The following is a 15663-nucleotide window of genomic DNA, read 5'->3' as shown; positions in this document are numbered from 1 at the left end:
AAATCGAATGTAACAAAAAAATTTCTTTAAGTGGTTTTCTTTATAAAGTCTAAATAGTTAGATTTTTTATTAAAAAAACTCAAAAAATAGTTTTTTCAATAATAATAAAAAAAATAAAAACTATTTACACGCAAAAAATCACTATAAAGGAAAAACCCATTATTTGTTTTGTTAAATAGTTTGTTTATTAGGCCAATTTTGACAATTCTTTTTTTTTCTTAACTATTTCTTTAAAAAAGTAATTCTGCCATTAGAAGTTTTTTATACATCTAATAACCTCAAAATTCATTAACAAAAGCAGTTGAAACATTATTTTGGAATTTCATTTTTCCAAAGATTTAAAATTAAAAAAAAAAAAAAAAGGTGTGAATGGGGATTGTATATAATGACAAAAACAGTGACAGTAGAACATGGCAAATTCCCAATCACTCAACATCCCTTCCCTTTTTCCTTTGAATTTTTCTTTCAATAAAATTTGGGACCAATTTCTCTTTTTTCATTTTTCACTCTTTTTTTGTAAAAAACTAAATTCAGAATATAATGTTTTCTCATTTCTTAAAATGTCCCACACAGATTCTTCTAACTTCCCCACATCCACATTCTTCTTCCTATAAATCATATTAACCTTAATTTCCTTTTCTACTTTGGCTTTTAAAACGTCCGATTTAAGTTTGAATCGTTAATTACGGTGAGATAATTCAAAATTTTAATTTTTTTATTCAAAACATATATCTTAATTTAATCATTTGATTTGAGTTGTCCAATTTAAATTAGACAAAACGATGAGATTTGACATTGAGCGTACCTAAACAAACTAATACAATCCCAACTCAATTTGTCTAAGATTTTACAATCGACCATAAAGTTAAAAGGTTTTTTCATTCTTCATACATTATCTAAACTCACCATTTTGTCCCATAGTTTTTTTAAAAAAATTGCATTCCCAATCACTTTTTTTTTTCTTTTCTAATACAGGCTAGCTCACCCTTTGCTTAAACCATGGAAAAAACTAATACTCTTTGACATCTCAATCATGTTCCAAAAATCTCCCTATAAAGCAATCTAAATAAGTTCTGAATTTTAGTAGAGAATATATCAAATGTTAGTATGATAATTGAAACCTAAGATAAAGTAAAGTGGGTCTTTTTTCGAGTTAAAAATACTTTAAAGGTTAATCTAGATTGAAATTTACGAATAAAAATTAAGGCGAAGAATTTGAAACCCTAACTTTTTAAACTCGTTTGGATTGATTTTTCTAATAAAAATACTTTTAAACCCAATCAAACAACCAATGAATCAAAGTCATACATCTTATTTTGACTAACTAACTTATATATCTAATCATAGATTAGAAATGAGAAATTTTTCTTTTATAAAAATAAATTAATGGAAGGGAATGAATGAAAATGTATACAAAGTTTTCATTTTGGTTATTTTTATTTGATTTAAATGATGTAAAGCTCACCTACCCAACCAAAGCATGGGGGTAAAGATCGAATCTTTTTTCTGTTTTGTGATATTTAATATTGGAAGAAATAAGATGAGAAAGGGCATAATATAATACTGATAGCCATAGGGATTGGGAATCTCAATTGGCGCCTCAGCAAATTTAGTGAGTGAGTGAACCTCCAGATCGTCATCCCCACCTGTCCTTTCCTCTGCCATATCCTTTTTCTTTTTCCTTTTTTTTCCTTCTTATTCTTATAACGCACCACCTCACAAATTTTTTTCTCTCATTCAAATTCATTCTGAGGCTGCGGAGCCTCCAAGTTTCTGTTCCCTTCCATTCCTTTTTGTTCATCATGCCCTCAGGCGCTAAGAAGCGTAAAGCTGCCAAGAAAAAGAAGGAATTGGAAGCTCATATCAACCCTGCTCAAGGTACAATTCTCGTATTCATGCCCCTTTTTCAAATTTTTAACACTATCTTTTCATTTTTTCATATGGGTCCCTTCTTCTGCTCCTGATTCAATCCCTCCTTCAGTTGCTGCGTATGTAAATGTAATGTAATTTCTCAAGTGGGTTTTGCCACTTACGTCTTCTTCTTGCTTTTGAGATCTGATTATGTTATATTTGATTTGGTTTTGTTTTGAACCCTTGTGGTTAGAATCTGTGCACCTATTATTTATAGTTTGTTATTGTGTTAACCAAATTAGCTTTGTCGGTAGATTCAAATTTCAGCTGTTCTATTTTGTGACCCTGTTTTTTAATTTTAATTTTTCCCCCTTGGGACGCTTCAGTCCAAAGTAAGAGTCTTTTTTAATTGTTTAATTGAATTAATCTCGCTTCTCTGTTGATCAATCGCAATTATCAATTTTTTTCCCTCTGTTTTGGCTCCTGGTTGAAATTGGTGGGTCAAGTCTCACCCTACTCATCCACCTTCATCAGCTTTCTTTTACTTTTGGGTTTGAGTTTCTGTTACTGATTCGTATAGCAAGCTGATTCTTGGGGTATTTTTAACTTCAGTTCTTTGATTGTTTTGGAGAGAGTGATTTGACTTGAGATAGATTGCATGAGTTGTTTCATTACAATTTAGAAATAACTTTACCCTTTTTCCATCTGGGGAGTGGGATTTACATATTTCTCTTTTGAGTTCTTCTGATTATAATTCTCCATGACAGGAAATGAGAATGCTAAGAACCAAGATGATAAGGGAAGCGACAGTGGTGAGATCGATTCCCCAGCTTCTCAGAATCACCCAAGCCACAGCAATCCATTTGGTGAGGGGAATAAAGAAATACAAGAGAGCAGCTCTTCGGACGCTGGGGTCCCGAGCAATGTAGGGACTGATCAGAAAGTTAAACTTTCTTCTGAGAGAAAAAATGGAAATGTTGAGAATGAGTCTGTGAAAGGATCACGTGATGATGACCATAGCAGTAGTAGTTCAGATGATGAGTCTGTAGATACAACAAAGAAACCTGAGGTATGTCATCCAGTTTCTAAAGTGAAATTGCGACATCTTTTTGTCAGCAAGATTAATTTGCAACTCTGAAAATTTACAAGGTGGATGGATAGGTACTGGATGGGAAGACCGATGATTTGGTTGTGCCAACTGCTGCCTCTATTCTTAACTCGATTACACCAGAGCTCTCGGCATCTGAGGAAACTATCAGCATTGCTGAAAGTGCATCTGTTGAAAATACTGCCATACCTGATATGATTGTTTCGAAAAAGTTAGAGACAACCCCCTTCCAATCAGCAGATGGAGTTACAAATGTGTCAATGGCAGCTCCAAGGGATCTATCATCAAAACCAAATGAGGATAGAAATTTACGTGTATCAGGTGAGTCTGTTGAATAAGGGCTCTTCTTCTTCTGATATCTTTGAATTTGCATGTGGAAAATATTACTGCCAATGTTGGTATGACTGGAACTAATAATTTTGCAGCACATGTAGCAAATTCTGAAAGTGCAGAAAACTCCAAAACTGAATCTGAAGATCAGGTTTTTTTCGAATCTCTTGTTATTGCTGAACATAGTTGCATATCATATGTTTATTCTTCCTTGAGAAACGAGGCTTTTGTTTTCCAATTTCTGTGCAGCCGTTGATTGGGTCAAGACCACCAGTGCCACAAAGGTCCTCATGGTTAAGTTGCTGTGGATTATGTGATGTATTTACCAGCTCGGACCGATAGCTACAGTTTCTATATATAGGGTTAGAACCTAACCTTTCTGTTTATCTACCTTGTCCAATACTTGGTGCTGCTCATATCATGAAGTTGCTTGCAGATGAAAATTTAATTGTTATGAAAGAAGAAAAAAGTTTTAATGTGTATAGCTTGTCGAAGCCCATAATCTACAAAATATTCCCATTTACTAATATGTGTATGTGTATAAGGGGTCGTGTGAGATTCATCTTTATATATCTGAATGGAGATTCGGTATGCATATTTCATATTCCATCCTTGATGAACAATTATTCCTCTTTCATGAGATATGGTTTGTGTTTTTGATAAGAAAAGTATTGTAAAGATCAACTATTCTTAAACTTCATTCATCCCAAGTCTCCGATCATACTTTTTTCCTTTACCCCCTAAAAGAGGTATTGAACTTTACAGCCCTGCCTTTTACTTCTTTGTGGTTCCTTTATGACAAATGCTTTGTAGTTGATATTGGAATCGACTTTGTATGCCTACATTGTCAAATTTGCATTTGAACTTATATACACACTTTCTTAATGGCTTCTTTTCTAGAACAATATAATCCAAAATCTAGTTGGCAGTTGGCACTGGCACTGAGATCATGTGTTTTATGTTGAGGCAGGAATGAAAATTCTTCACAGGAGGGGTGAAGGTTTAAACAGCCAGGGTCTTTACGAGCACATGATAGCATAGTCATCGAACTTGATGAGCCCAGCCTAAGGTAGATCATATTCTTGGATTTAGAAGCTAGCAAACTTGAAGATATTCCCTTACTACATGTCTTTTGTCCTACAGTGAGTTTTTGTTCTTTGGAGCATGATCTTCTCGATTTTGTATTAGTCTGACATTTTGCAATTATATTATCATAAATATTTTGATTGTGTCGATAATCAGTTATCACTTTTACTTTCATATTCATATGATGACATCTGCTATTGCTTGGCTGAATGAGTTCTCTGACTCAACTTATGCAATGCTTTCCCATCCCTCATACATGTTTTATTCGGTGAAAACCTTGCACATAAACTTCGTTTTCTACTGATACTAACATTTTTTTTTTACCATTTTCTGTTGGTTTACGCGGTACTTCGTCTTGAAAATTTTATGTGCATGCTGTTGAAACTGTTATGGAAGAAATGAAGTCATCGAAGTCACTGAAATATTATTCTTCTTTTTTTTGCACACCAATTCTCATATTATCTTCTGTACTTCATCTGCCAATACATTGCAAGTTTCTCCCATTTTACATTGATTTCGACCAAGATTTTGATTTAAGAAAAACAAATAATAGAAAAAAGTAAAAATTGAAAACAAACCCACAAACAAAGCATTCGGTGAACGCTATTTCTAGAATCTACTAGCTGGTTGAGGTCCACACAATGATTGCGGTATAAACAAACTGCGTAACTGAAAGGACAATCATGAGAGCCTCCAATGCAATCTGCATTTAAAAAAAAGCACAAAAAGACTCAAACTTCGGTTTTGTAGTTTACATTACTCTGTGAAGCACTATTGAAGAACTGAAACAAAATTTGCTAGAAGGGAAAAATAAGAGAGAGAAACAACAGAATCCTTTAGGTTCCTCACCAAGTGGCCACTAGTGACTGTCATGGCAATCTCTTTCCAAGCAAACCTGCATCAGTAACATTTTTTCTAGTTATAATCCATTTTGAAAAGATTCCAACTTTTAGATAGGTTTACATTTCCCAGATGTTTGGATCATGGTTCTTTTGACCCAACTATATTTCAACTGTCCTAACATTGAATGCTTATGTGGGTAATGGTAAGTGAGATTCTAATGGTTTTATTGTAGCATGAATTTCAGAATGTTACATTTGCATGGGTTTAGATTTGTTAAATGATTCATGAATGATTGGGGAATACCAACTAAATAGCTGAAGATTCTATAGCCAAAACAAGATTTAAACTTGCATACCCCATAGCAAGAAAAGTTAGGAAGCAGGCGACGAGTGCTGTTGAAGCGGCGGGGGGCAGGTTGGCAGCGTCCGAAAACCGAAAATAAAAGTTTCCGGATATGGCAGATGCAACAACAGCAACAGCAGCAATCAAAGCAAAAATAATAAAGAACCCAGTGGCAGAGTTCCCAATTTGGAAGAAAATTGGAGAAAAATAGTTGGGAACATCAAATCCAGCTCCTGAAAATGAAAAATATTGCACAACATTACATTCCCATTAACATAAAGACGAGGAAGCAGAGTTATGATTCAAACCAATAACAAATCCATTATCTATGGTGTGATTCATCACCCAGCCACCGATTCCGAAAATGACGATGCATATGCAGAAATTAAAGAACAAAATCGGTGCTGCAATCGCCTTCATGTCTTCCAGTAGCCTATATGGAAGAAAGAAGGTTTCTGAGATGAAGATGAAGTAGGGAGGAGAATGAGTTAAAGTTGAATGTTCATTGTGTGGAGAGTTTGGATATTGTTGAAAGCATTTTAATGGAGAATGTCAGGTTCTTTGCTTGCCAAAAGGGGTCAGAATTGGTTGGAAAGGGGAAGTGAATTATTCTTGCTTGGCTCAGCTTTCAGAGGAAATTTTGTGCTTCTTTTTCCAATATAAAAGTTATTACTATTTTTTCTGCTGAAGAGAGTAATATTCTTTGCCAATTTCATTGATCCCAATATATTAATCTATCAATTTTCAAATAATTTTCTAAGAAGCTATTCTACTTAATGAAATAAAACAAAACTAATTGGGCCTGAAGCCCAGTGGGTTGGGGCGGGTGCTTCATGATCACCTTGGTCATGTTGGCTCAGTTTTATCTTAAGATAACGGTGTTATTAGTGGCAATCAACAAAGTATTCTTCCCCTCAATATTTATCAAATCAGGATTGAATATATTACTACCTAGAGATAGTTAACTTGCTTAATGGTACTTCGGTGGATCTTACTTGAGTTTTATTTATGAGGAAGACGAGCATATGAGTTTGATAATGTCTCCTTTGCTCATGTTCAACAAGGTCAAATTGAGTGGCTGAACTAAAAATTCATATTAGAGGATACAATTTCATACAAGATTAGGAATTTAACCTATGAATTTTTTAACGTAAAAATTGATTAAATGTCTTATTTCTTAAACTTAGAATTAAAATTAATTAAATATCAATTACTTCCTAAATTTAAAATTGAGTCTAGATACAAAATTAAGTTTTATGTCCGATAAAATAATTTATTTTAATTTTTAGCATGTTTGAAACTCAATGTATACAAAATGAAAACATCAATAACAAAATTATAAAAGATTGAAATATATAAGTAAATAATGATTTTGAGGTGAGTTGTTTGACTTGGTAGAATATTGTATATTTTAACGCCACGATTATTATATTAAAAAATAAAAATAATAAGGAAAGTATTTATTGAAGGTTAATTTTTTTTTTATATAGACTTATATGTTTATTTATAATTGAGAATAATTAAAATTAAATCTATTTTATAAATACTAAGTTTATTTAAATATTTTTTAAAAGATACAATATGAATATTTGAGTTAAAGAATGGAAGGTTAAGAAAATAAGGGGAAAAAAAAACAAAGCAAAAAGGTCAAGAGATGGTGCGCTTTTCATGCGCTTGCTTTCTCGTCCCTCTCAAATGCAAAGCGAAGCCATTGATTTGAACTCTCACTGACCATTGACCAATGGCAACGCCACTAGTTCGCGCCAAATTACCAACTTCCAAAATTTTGCCGTTCTCATTCCAACTCTCGCTCGCCATTATACCTACAACCAGTTCTTTGATTTCCTATATTTGTTTGTTTGGAACAAAAAGAAATTCTTTTTCGACCACTCCTACTTCCAATTCTTTGCTCTCTTTCCATCTAAGAAATGGAAGAATCAATGAAGCTCGATCATTATTTAATAAGATATCGTCCCCTGGTGTTAAGTTATACACTATGATGATTGAGGGTTATGCAGAAAACGGTAGGCTTGAGGATGCCCTGAAACTGTTCTATGAAATGCCTGTGAAGGATCTGATTTCGTGGAATTCTATGCTCAAAGGGTGTCTCAAATGCGGGGATTTAAGTATGGCTTGTAACATGTTCGACAAGATGTCTGAAAGGAATGTTGTTTCTTGGACGACGATTATTAATGGGTTGCTGGAGTTTGGGAGAGTTGAGATTGCTGAGTGCTTGTTCAGGGTGATGCCCACTAAGGATGTAGCTGCCTGGAATTCAATGGTTCATGGATTTTTTAGTAATGGTAGAATTGAAGATGCTATAGAGTTGTTTGAGAAAATGCCTTATAGGAATGTGATTACATGGACTTCGGTCATTGGTGGGCTTGACCATAATGGAAGGAGTTTTGAAGCTCTAGTTGTTTTCCAGAAAATGTTGGCTTCCTATTTCAAACCCTCTTCAAGCACATTGGCCTGTGCATTGACAGCTTGTGCAAACATATGTGCTCCCTTCATAGGTGTACAGATTCATGGTCTAATTTTTAAGACTGGTTATTGCTTTGATGAGTATGTATCTGCTTCCCTTATATCATTTTATGCCAACTGCAAGCTTATAGAGAATGCTTCTAGCATTTTCAATGATAACGTGCGTAGAAATGTTGTGGTCTGGACAGCTCTTTTGACAGGATATGGATTGAACTGTAAGCACACAGATGCCTTGCAGGTTTTCAAGGGCATGATGAGGATGAGTGTACTTCCCAATCAGTCTTCTTTTACTAGTGCTCTCAATTCATGTTGTGGTTTAGAGGCTGTTGATAGAGGCCGGGAAGTTCATGCTGTAGCCCATAAGCTAGGTTTGGAAAATGATATCTTTGTCAGTAACTCTCTTGTTGTCATGTATACCAAATGTGGACACATTAATGATGGGATTGCTGTCTTCACAAGAATGTCTAGAAAGAATGTTGTGTCATGGAATTCGATTATTGTTGGATGTGCACAACATGGTTTTGGGAGGTGGGCTTTGACTCTATTTGCTCAAATGATTCGTACGAGGGTGGATCCAGACGAGATTACGCTTGCAGGACTACTTTCTGCCTGTAGCCATTCTGGGATGTTAACAAAAGGTAGATGCTTTTTCAAACATTTTGGCAAAAACTTTTGTATTGAGATGACAAGTGAGCACTACTCTTCTATGGTCGACCTCTTAGGTCGATGTGGCCAATTGGAAGAAGCGGAAGCGTTAATTCATATCATGCCTGGTAAAGCAAACTACATGGTGTGGCTCGCATTGCTTAGCAGTTCCATCAACCATTCAAATGTGCATACAGCTGAAAGAGCAGCAAAACATGTGTTGGATCTACAACCAAACTGTAGTGCTGCTTATACATTACTCTCAAATTTGTATGCTTCTACTGGAAAATGGACTGAAGTCTTCAAAATAAGGAAAAAGATGAAAGATGAAGGGATTTTAAAACAACCTGGAAGTAGCTGGATTACAATCAAAGGAATCAAGCACAATTTCATTTCGGGAGATCAGTCGCATCCATTGAGCAGAAAGATATACCAAAAGCTGGAATGGCTTGGTGGAAAGTTGAAGGAACTGGGTTATGTGGCTGATCCTAAATTCTCATTGCACGACGTCGAGATGGAGCAAAAGGAAGAGATGCTGTCTTATCATAGTGAGAGACTTGCTATTGGGTTTGGATTAATCAGTACAGTTGATGGTAGTACAATTACAGTAATGAAAAACCTCCGTATCTGTGGCGATTGCCATAATGCTGTCAAGCTTACATCAAAAGTCGTTGGTCGCGAGATCGTCGTAAGAGACACGAGCCGCTTTCATCACTTTCGTAATGGAACCTGCTCTTGTGGAGATTACTGGTAGCAACTGCGGTGGTTCAAAACATGTTTAGATAATGAATTCCATAATTCTGAAAAGATCATGGTCACATGAAGAGGAAGAAAACAACATAATCAATTATACCAACCACTTTGAGAGTATATCCTCATGAAGCAGAACGAGAAACTAGAACCTTCAAGCACTTAAAAAAGGAGAGTTTTTTGGACTTTCGAAGGGATGGATACAGGTAGTTATTGTTTATTGTTCGTATGGGTGACTATTGAACTTCTTGTTTTTTAAAATCAAGTCTACTTCCTCCTAAATCCTTAAAATGATTTGCATATTTTCTGTTTTAGAAATTTATGTAAGATTTCAAATCAAATGGTAATCAATTATGCTTAATATTTAAAAGCGAAAAACTAAATGGGGCTCATATGTGTTTTTTTATATATGTATAAAAAATTATTCATTTCTATTATAAGAATAATAATAAATAAATGATAAATGATAATTTGAATTTTAGATAAAGTTTTTTAAAAGCCGTTTCTGTTTTGTAGGTTATAAAGCTATATATCAACAGATGAATCTCGAAGAAAAACAGTGTAAAAGAATCCAGTGAACTGAACGATCCTAAATCAGATTTCACTTTGAATTAAACCCTAGAAATTCGCAAGATGACGGTTACAGAGAGAGAAGAAGAAGGTAATTCATCCAACACGAATATCGTAGAAATCAAGAAGGAACCAGTAGAATTTGATCAAGAAGAACAAGACGGTATCGACGCTCTGTTGAACTTAGCGTTGAAGGATGGCTGTTTCTCTGATGATCAACTTCAAATAGATAATGAGGAGGAAGATACCGAAGAATCGGAGAGGTCAACGAAACGAACAAGAACCGCTGAATCGGACGAAGCAGAATCATTAGCGATAAAGAATACAGGGAATTTTGAGGCAAATCAACCTGAATTGGGAATGGATCCTCTTGAAGTAATGGAGGAAATCGTATTGAAATATCACGACTTTATTAACGAAATCTACCAAATGTTGAAAGATGATCAGAAAGATGAACAGAAAGATGAACAGAAAGATGAACATAAGAAAGTAAAAATCCAATGGCAGAAATGGCGAGGTATTCTTGACAGAGGAAATCTGTTGGTTGAGGTTCTGAATCGAAGTTTGAAAACAGTGGAAATAGAAATGGAATGGATGAAATCCATAGAAGGATTACATAGAGAATATTCTATAAGAAGAACCCATGTTCCTGATCTATTAGCTTTACTTCGAGACATAAATGAGCGTATAGAATTATCACCTCATTTCAAGGCAGTTTCAGACATGAAGAAAAGGGATGAAGTGTTACCAATGTGTTTAGATGAACTTGAGACATCCAAGGAAGAATTGACTGAAATGGTTGAAGTAATCCAAGAACTGAAGGTATTAGATTTAGATAAGGATGAAGCTGTAGAAGATGGAGAACGGGAAGAAATAGGAATTGATGAGATAGAAAAAGTTAATGCAGAATTTGATGAAGTGCTAAAAGAAATAGGTATAGAACTTGATATGGAACAGAACGGTTAGTAATGGTAGTACAAAAATTTTGCAACTTTTCTACAATTTGATCTTTCAAAATTGTTTTAGTTTGTTGATAGGTGAAATCTCTGTACAATCCTTTTTTCTTTTCTTTTTCTTTTCCTCGGATTTCATTAGAAATTTTTACTTTCTTTCCATCAGAAAACCCTAATTCCTGGAAATTTGTAGTCTCTGTCCATTTTTAGTTGTAGTTTTTCAGGATATTGATGTTTGTTTACACTGTCTAAACACAATTAGTGAGTGTTTTAATCATGTCACTCCAACTTTATTGACATTGGCATGTAAATATCTTTACATTTTTTTCAAGCGCTGGAGGATTTCTACAAGTCTTTTAGTTTAATATAAAGTAGAAGATTTGAACTTCGGATCTCATGTACAAAATTGAGTTCATCTTGTACTGGCTTTTGAAAGTTTTAATTTAGGGTATGTTTTGTGGATTGTTCGGAGAAAAATTTTATTTTATAATTTATTGGAAAACTTTATCCAAAAAAGTGAGTTTAAAGTGAAAAAGAATGTTGTAAGAAAATAAAATATTTTTGTAATTAGTATAAAGAGAAGCTGGCCATGACTATAGTTTCTAAAGTAATTTTACTTTAAGAAAAACAAAACAAAACATCTATATTTGATAATTTTAAAAAATAAAAATAATCTTTAAATCGATGGAACTAATTTTAAAATATATTTTTGAAGCTTTCAATTTTGTGATTAATAAACCTCTAACAATTTTTTTTAAAAAAACAATCTATCAATTAGACATAACACTGACTATTTGTATGTAATGTAATATTAAACTTCAAATTTGTAACTAACGAGTTAATGGATTTTAGAATATGACTTAAACTCTATGAAAGCTTCAAAGACTTATCTACCATAAACCTAAAAATGTTGACCGGATGAGAATACAAATATATCAATCAATGGAATATATTTGGAAAAGCTAAAATAAAATAATTTATTTAAATTAGTAGATCAAATTTTCTTAGTAGAGTAACTAAATAAAAATATAAACAACCTTTATGAATTTTGCAATATTTAGTTTGTAAAAATAACTATAATTTATAAATTGCAAAAATAGCAAATAGATAGCTCAATTTGATATATCTAATTATTTATCATATTTGTCGTAAAAAAAAAAAGCTAGGGTCTATTTTTTTTTTCAAAAAATTTGTTGGGATGCAATTTTTCTTTAATATTTTACTATTTTTAAAAATATCTCAATAAATAAATTATTAAATAAGGTAACAAATTTATTATTCATTAGTGACATTGAGTTTATTTTGATTTTTCTACTGTACAATAGAATGTCTATTCAAGCCTCTCAAAACCTATCCAAAAGGTGAGAATATCTATTGAAATATCAAGATACCCTAAAAAATTTAATAGAGATTATACTTTCGATTTGTGTGTTAATGTGAGGTTAGTAAAATAATTGCCATGCATGCATTTCTTTTAAATATTGGATTCTCATTCTTAATTACCACAACGTTAGTACTAAAAGATTAGTATAAAATAATTAAATTTGTATCAAAGGGTAGCAAATTTAATTGAAATTTTTTGAAATTCATCAATTTACTAAACACATAATATTTAAAAGTATATCTAATAGATGAATATAACTTAACTTGAAAGAAGGTTAATTAAGGAGGTAATTAGTTAAGTTTAGGGTTTATGAGGGTTGTTTTATTAAAAATAAAAAATAAATTAAAAAAAAATTTGATTGGTCGATATTGATTTATTTTCATAATTCTTGAAAAGTCTTGGAAATCAGTTAGTTCCAAATTTTCTCTTTAAATTGAGACGAAAACTACTGCATATGATGAAATCGGAAAAACAACCAATATGATTAACGCCTTCGAATTCGGTCGTTACAATCACAAAAAGAAGGCCAAGGATGATGATCATTTTCCGATGAATTTAGATACGAAATCCAAGATCAAACCAGATGATGATGATGATGATCATAAGCAGCCAAACGATCGGAGATGGGAACAGATACTTCAAGAACTTTATGATGATCGACCAGAGAATTTGAAAACAAAAAAGGAAGTTGATCAAGATCTGCTTCCACCGCATCCGCCTCTATTATCTTTGAAAATGGCGAATATGGAAGGAAGAGAAAGGAAGGATCGTGAAGCGGAATCATGGAAACGAATGAGAATGAAAGAATCGTCAGATCCATCTTCGGAGTCTCTGAAATTAATCGAGGAAATCGTGAAAATGTACGGTAAACACGTGGATCATCTGATTCGAGAGGTGAAATATGGAGTGAAAGATGAAATGGTATGGAGTTTTAATCTACATAACTACGGGGTGATTGATGAAACGTTTGAGGAGAAAGTGAGGCGATTGGGATGTGAATTAGAACGAATGAAGCATGATGAGAAACAATACAGGGATTATATATACATAGAACCGCGTATTACACAAATAATGACAATCATGTTAAAGGTTCATGAAATGTTTGATCCATATTCAAAAAGTTGCGAGAAAGAAAAACAGAAATGCTATGAAATGTGTAGTTTGGAGGGATACAGGAGAGAGGTTAAAGGAATGAAACGGAGAGTTAAGATGCTGAAAGACCTCAAAACTTACCGGGAGGAGGAGGAGGAAATCCGAAGCTTTTTCAAATTCTGAAACCACACATCAATTTCTTCTTCCTACGTACTTTCCTCTAAACCTTTCTCCTTCTTAATTTTCTTTTTAGGTTTTCTTTTACGAACAATCTCAATTCTCAATGCTTCTTCTTCACAATATGTTTTGTAATAGATAAATAAATGAAGAATTTTAGTATAAAACTTCTGTTTCCTTTCTGATTCTTTTGAGTAAATTCATTGTTTTCTTTGCCAATTGCTTACATTTATTAATTTTAGTTCATTAATGAAATTAAACGATCAAGAAGAAGCAATGCCAAAACTCTTGATTTCACTTTAACGATAATTATTTGGTTATTTTTGTTTAATATTAACTAAATTCGTAGAATTAAAAACTAATTTGAAAATTTTACTTTTCTAAATGTTTTATTGGCAAATCAAAGTGTACAATTTTTGTAGTTTAACAATTAAAACAAAAATCATAAATCTTTCTCAATGCTAAAATTGCAGTATATTTTTAGATTTTTTAACATCAAATTATTATTATTATTCTTTTCTTTTTGTTAAAATCTTCTCTCTTCTATTAACGTGAATCCTACATAATTTAATAAATATGATTTTTTTTTTCTTTTATTCAATGTGAATTGTGATTTTTGTTATAAAATTTAATTTTTTTAATAGAAGTTTTTCCCCTTTTTAATAGAAAAATTAAGTACAGGTGGTTACACCAAACTCCATTAAAAAAAAAAATTAAGTTATTATTTTATCCTCAATATGATGGACGATATTCGATAAGATAAAAATAATAATAATATTTGAGTCAAATTAAAGTTTGTGAGCAGTTTTAGATTTTCTTTTTCCAGTTTAGTAGAGGTATGAAAAGAGGAATTAGAATAATTAGAATCTCCACGAATGTATGTGTGTGTTGTGTGTGTGTGTGTATATATATATATATATATATATAGTGACTTCTCCAATGGCAACATCATCACTCCATCCACAAAATTTGAGATTAATGATTCGAAGAATTAAAAACTAATTTGAAATTTTCACTTTCCTAAATATTTCGTTGCAAAATCAAAAATGTAAAATCTTTGTAACTTAAAAATTAAAACAGATCTCATAAAATTGTGATATGATATGATATGATATGGAAAGAAAAAAGAAAGAACATTATCGTTTATCTAAGTGGCTTCCTTCTTGATAGTTGTTCTTTAATTAGCCTTGAATTGTCCCAATTGAAAACATTGCAAATTTTGAAAAATATAATTGTAAAACCCACAAATTTATGTTCGTAGTTAAAAAAGGCAATGATGTTGGCATTGCCTTGTACAATGGTCACGAACTTTGTATTCAATCATACCTGCTAATTTCTGCATAACCTAAAAATAATAGGATCTTAATATACTTAAGATGGAAAAGATTTGTTTCTACAGAAAAGAAGAAGAAGAAGAAGAAGAAGATGGTGGTAGATTTGTGGGATTTATTGATTATTAGATTAATTGACACTAATGTATGAAATTTGTAGCTAAACTTTGTGAGTCAAAAAGTCAGCAATGCTTCAAAAGTTTCCTATACATTTAATTTCACTGTTGAAGTAAAACATTAAAATTATAAATCGTCTATACACATACTAATTCTAGTTATCCTTCTTCATTCTGATTCCCTTTTATCTTTAGCCTTTTTGTTTGTTGTATTAGAAAAAATGTTTCTCTTCAAATATATTATAATTAAAATGTTTGACTCCTACCCTCCATTGATAGCATACACTTATTTCAATGAAATCCAACCTATTGTCCCATAAAATATTATCTTAAAGTAAAAATTGAATTGGGTTAGTTTATTTTGGGTTAATGTTGGATTGAATATTTTGTTTCTTCTCCTCGAGTTGAGTTGGGTTTCGTTTTAAAAATTAGATTTGACTAAATCCAACAATAACACAAAATAAATAATATAATGGATTGAATCGTAAAATGTTGAACCACCATAATTTCAATATTATTAAAACTAATTGTATATTATAATGTATATAAATTAACCTTTTTCAGAAATAATTTAAGCTTTAACAAATTTTAAACTCACAAA

The 15663-nt window shown here is 32.3% G+C and overlaps 3 protein-coding genes across 4 annotated transcripts; 2 read left to right on the top strand and 1 right to left on the bottom strand.

Annotated features, from left to right (window-relative positions):
- The first annotated feature begins 1568 nt into the window (after window positions 1–1568).
- On the top strand, window positions 1569–4527 carry LOC103484406 (uncharacterized). The gene is made up of 6 exons (XM_008441464.3): window positions 1569–1878; window positions 2619–2920; window positions 3013–3280; window positions 3385–3440; window positions 3539–3651; window positions 4260–4527. Exons 1-5 carry the CDS (start codon window positions 1803–1805, stop codon window positions 3629–3631), a joined length of 795 nt encoding a protein of 264 aa, XP_008439686.2. The 5' UTR covers window positions 1569–1802; the 3' UTR covers window positions 3632–3651; window positions 4260–4527.
- A 261-nt stretch (window positions 4528–4788) lies between these two features.
- LOC103484407 (uncharacterized) lies at window positions 4789–6217 on the bottom strand. Of its 2 annotated transcripts, XM_008441467.3 has the most exons (5): window positions 5869–6217; window positions 5574–5793; window positions 5225–5270; window positions 4954–5078; window positions 4789–4851 (listed from the first exon to the last, which is right to left on the bottom strand). In XM_008441467.3, the coding sequence occupies exons 1-4, from the start codon at window positions 5978–5980 to the stop codon at window positions 4995–4997; spliced, it is 462 nt and encodes a 153-aa protein (XP_008439689.2). In that variant the 5' UTR covers window positions 5981–6217; the 3' UTR covers window positions 4789–4851; window positions 4954–4994. The 2 variants fall into 2 exon arrangements, with proteins under 2 accessions (XP_008439689.2, XP_050944516.1); XM_051088559.1 differs by having other exon boundaries at window positions 4789–5078.
- Window positions 6218–7301: 1084 nt separating this feature from the next.
- Window positions 7302–11026, top strand: LOC103484402 (pentatricopeptide repeat-containing protein At5g46460, mitochondrial). Its single transcript, XM_008441459.3, has 2 exons — window positions 7302–9645; window positions 9956–11026. Exon 1 carries the CDS (start codon window positions 7302–7304, stop codon window positions 9441–9443), a length of 2142 nt encoding a protein of 713 aa, XP_008439681.1. The 3' UTR covers window positions 9444–9645; window positions 9956–11026.
- Window positions 11027–15663: the final 4637 nt, after the last annotated feature.

This window comes from Cucumis melo, chromosome 8 (genome assembly GCF_025177605.1).
Source record: "Cucumis melo cultivar AY chromosome 8, USDA_Cmelo_AY_1.0, whole genome shotgun sequence".
NCBI classification, from domain to species: domain Eukaryota; kingdom Viridiplantae; phylum Streptophyta; class Magnoliopsida; order Cucurbitales; family Cucurbitaceae; genus Cucumis; species Cucumis melo.
This window is presented reverse-complemented; position numbering and strand designations above follow the sequence as displayed.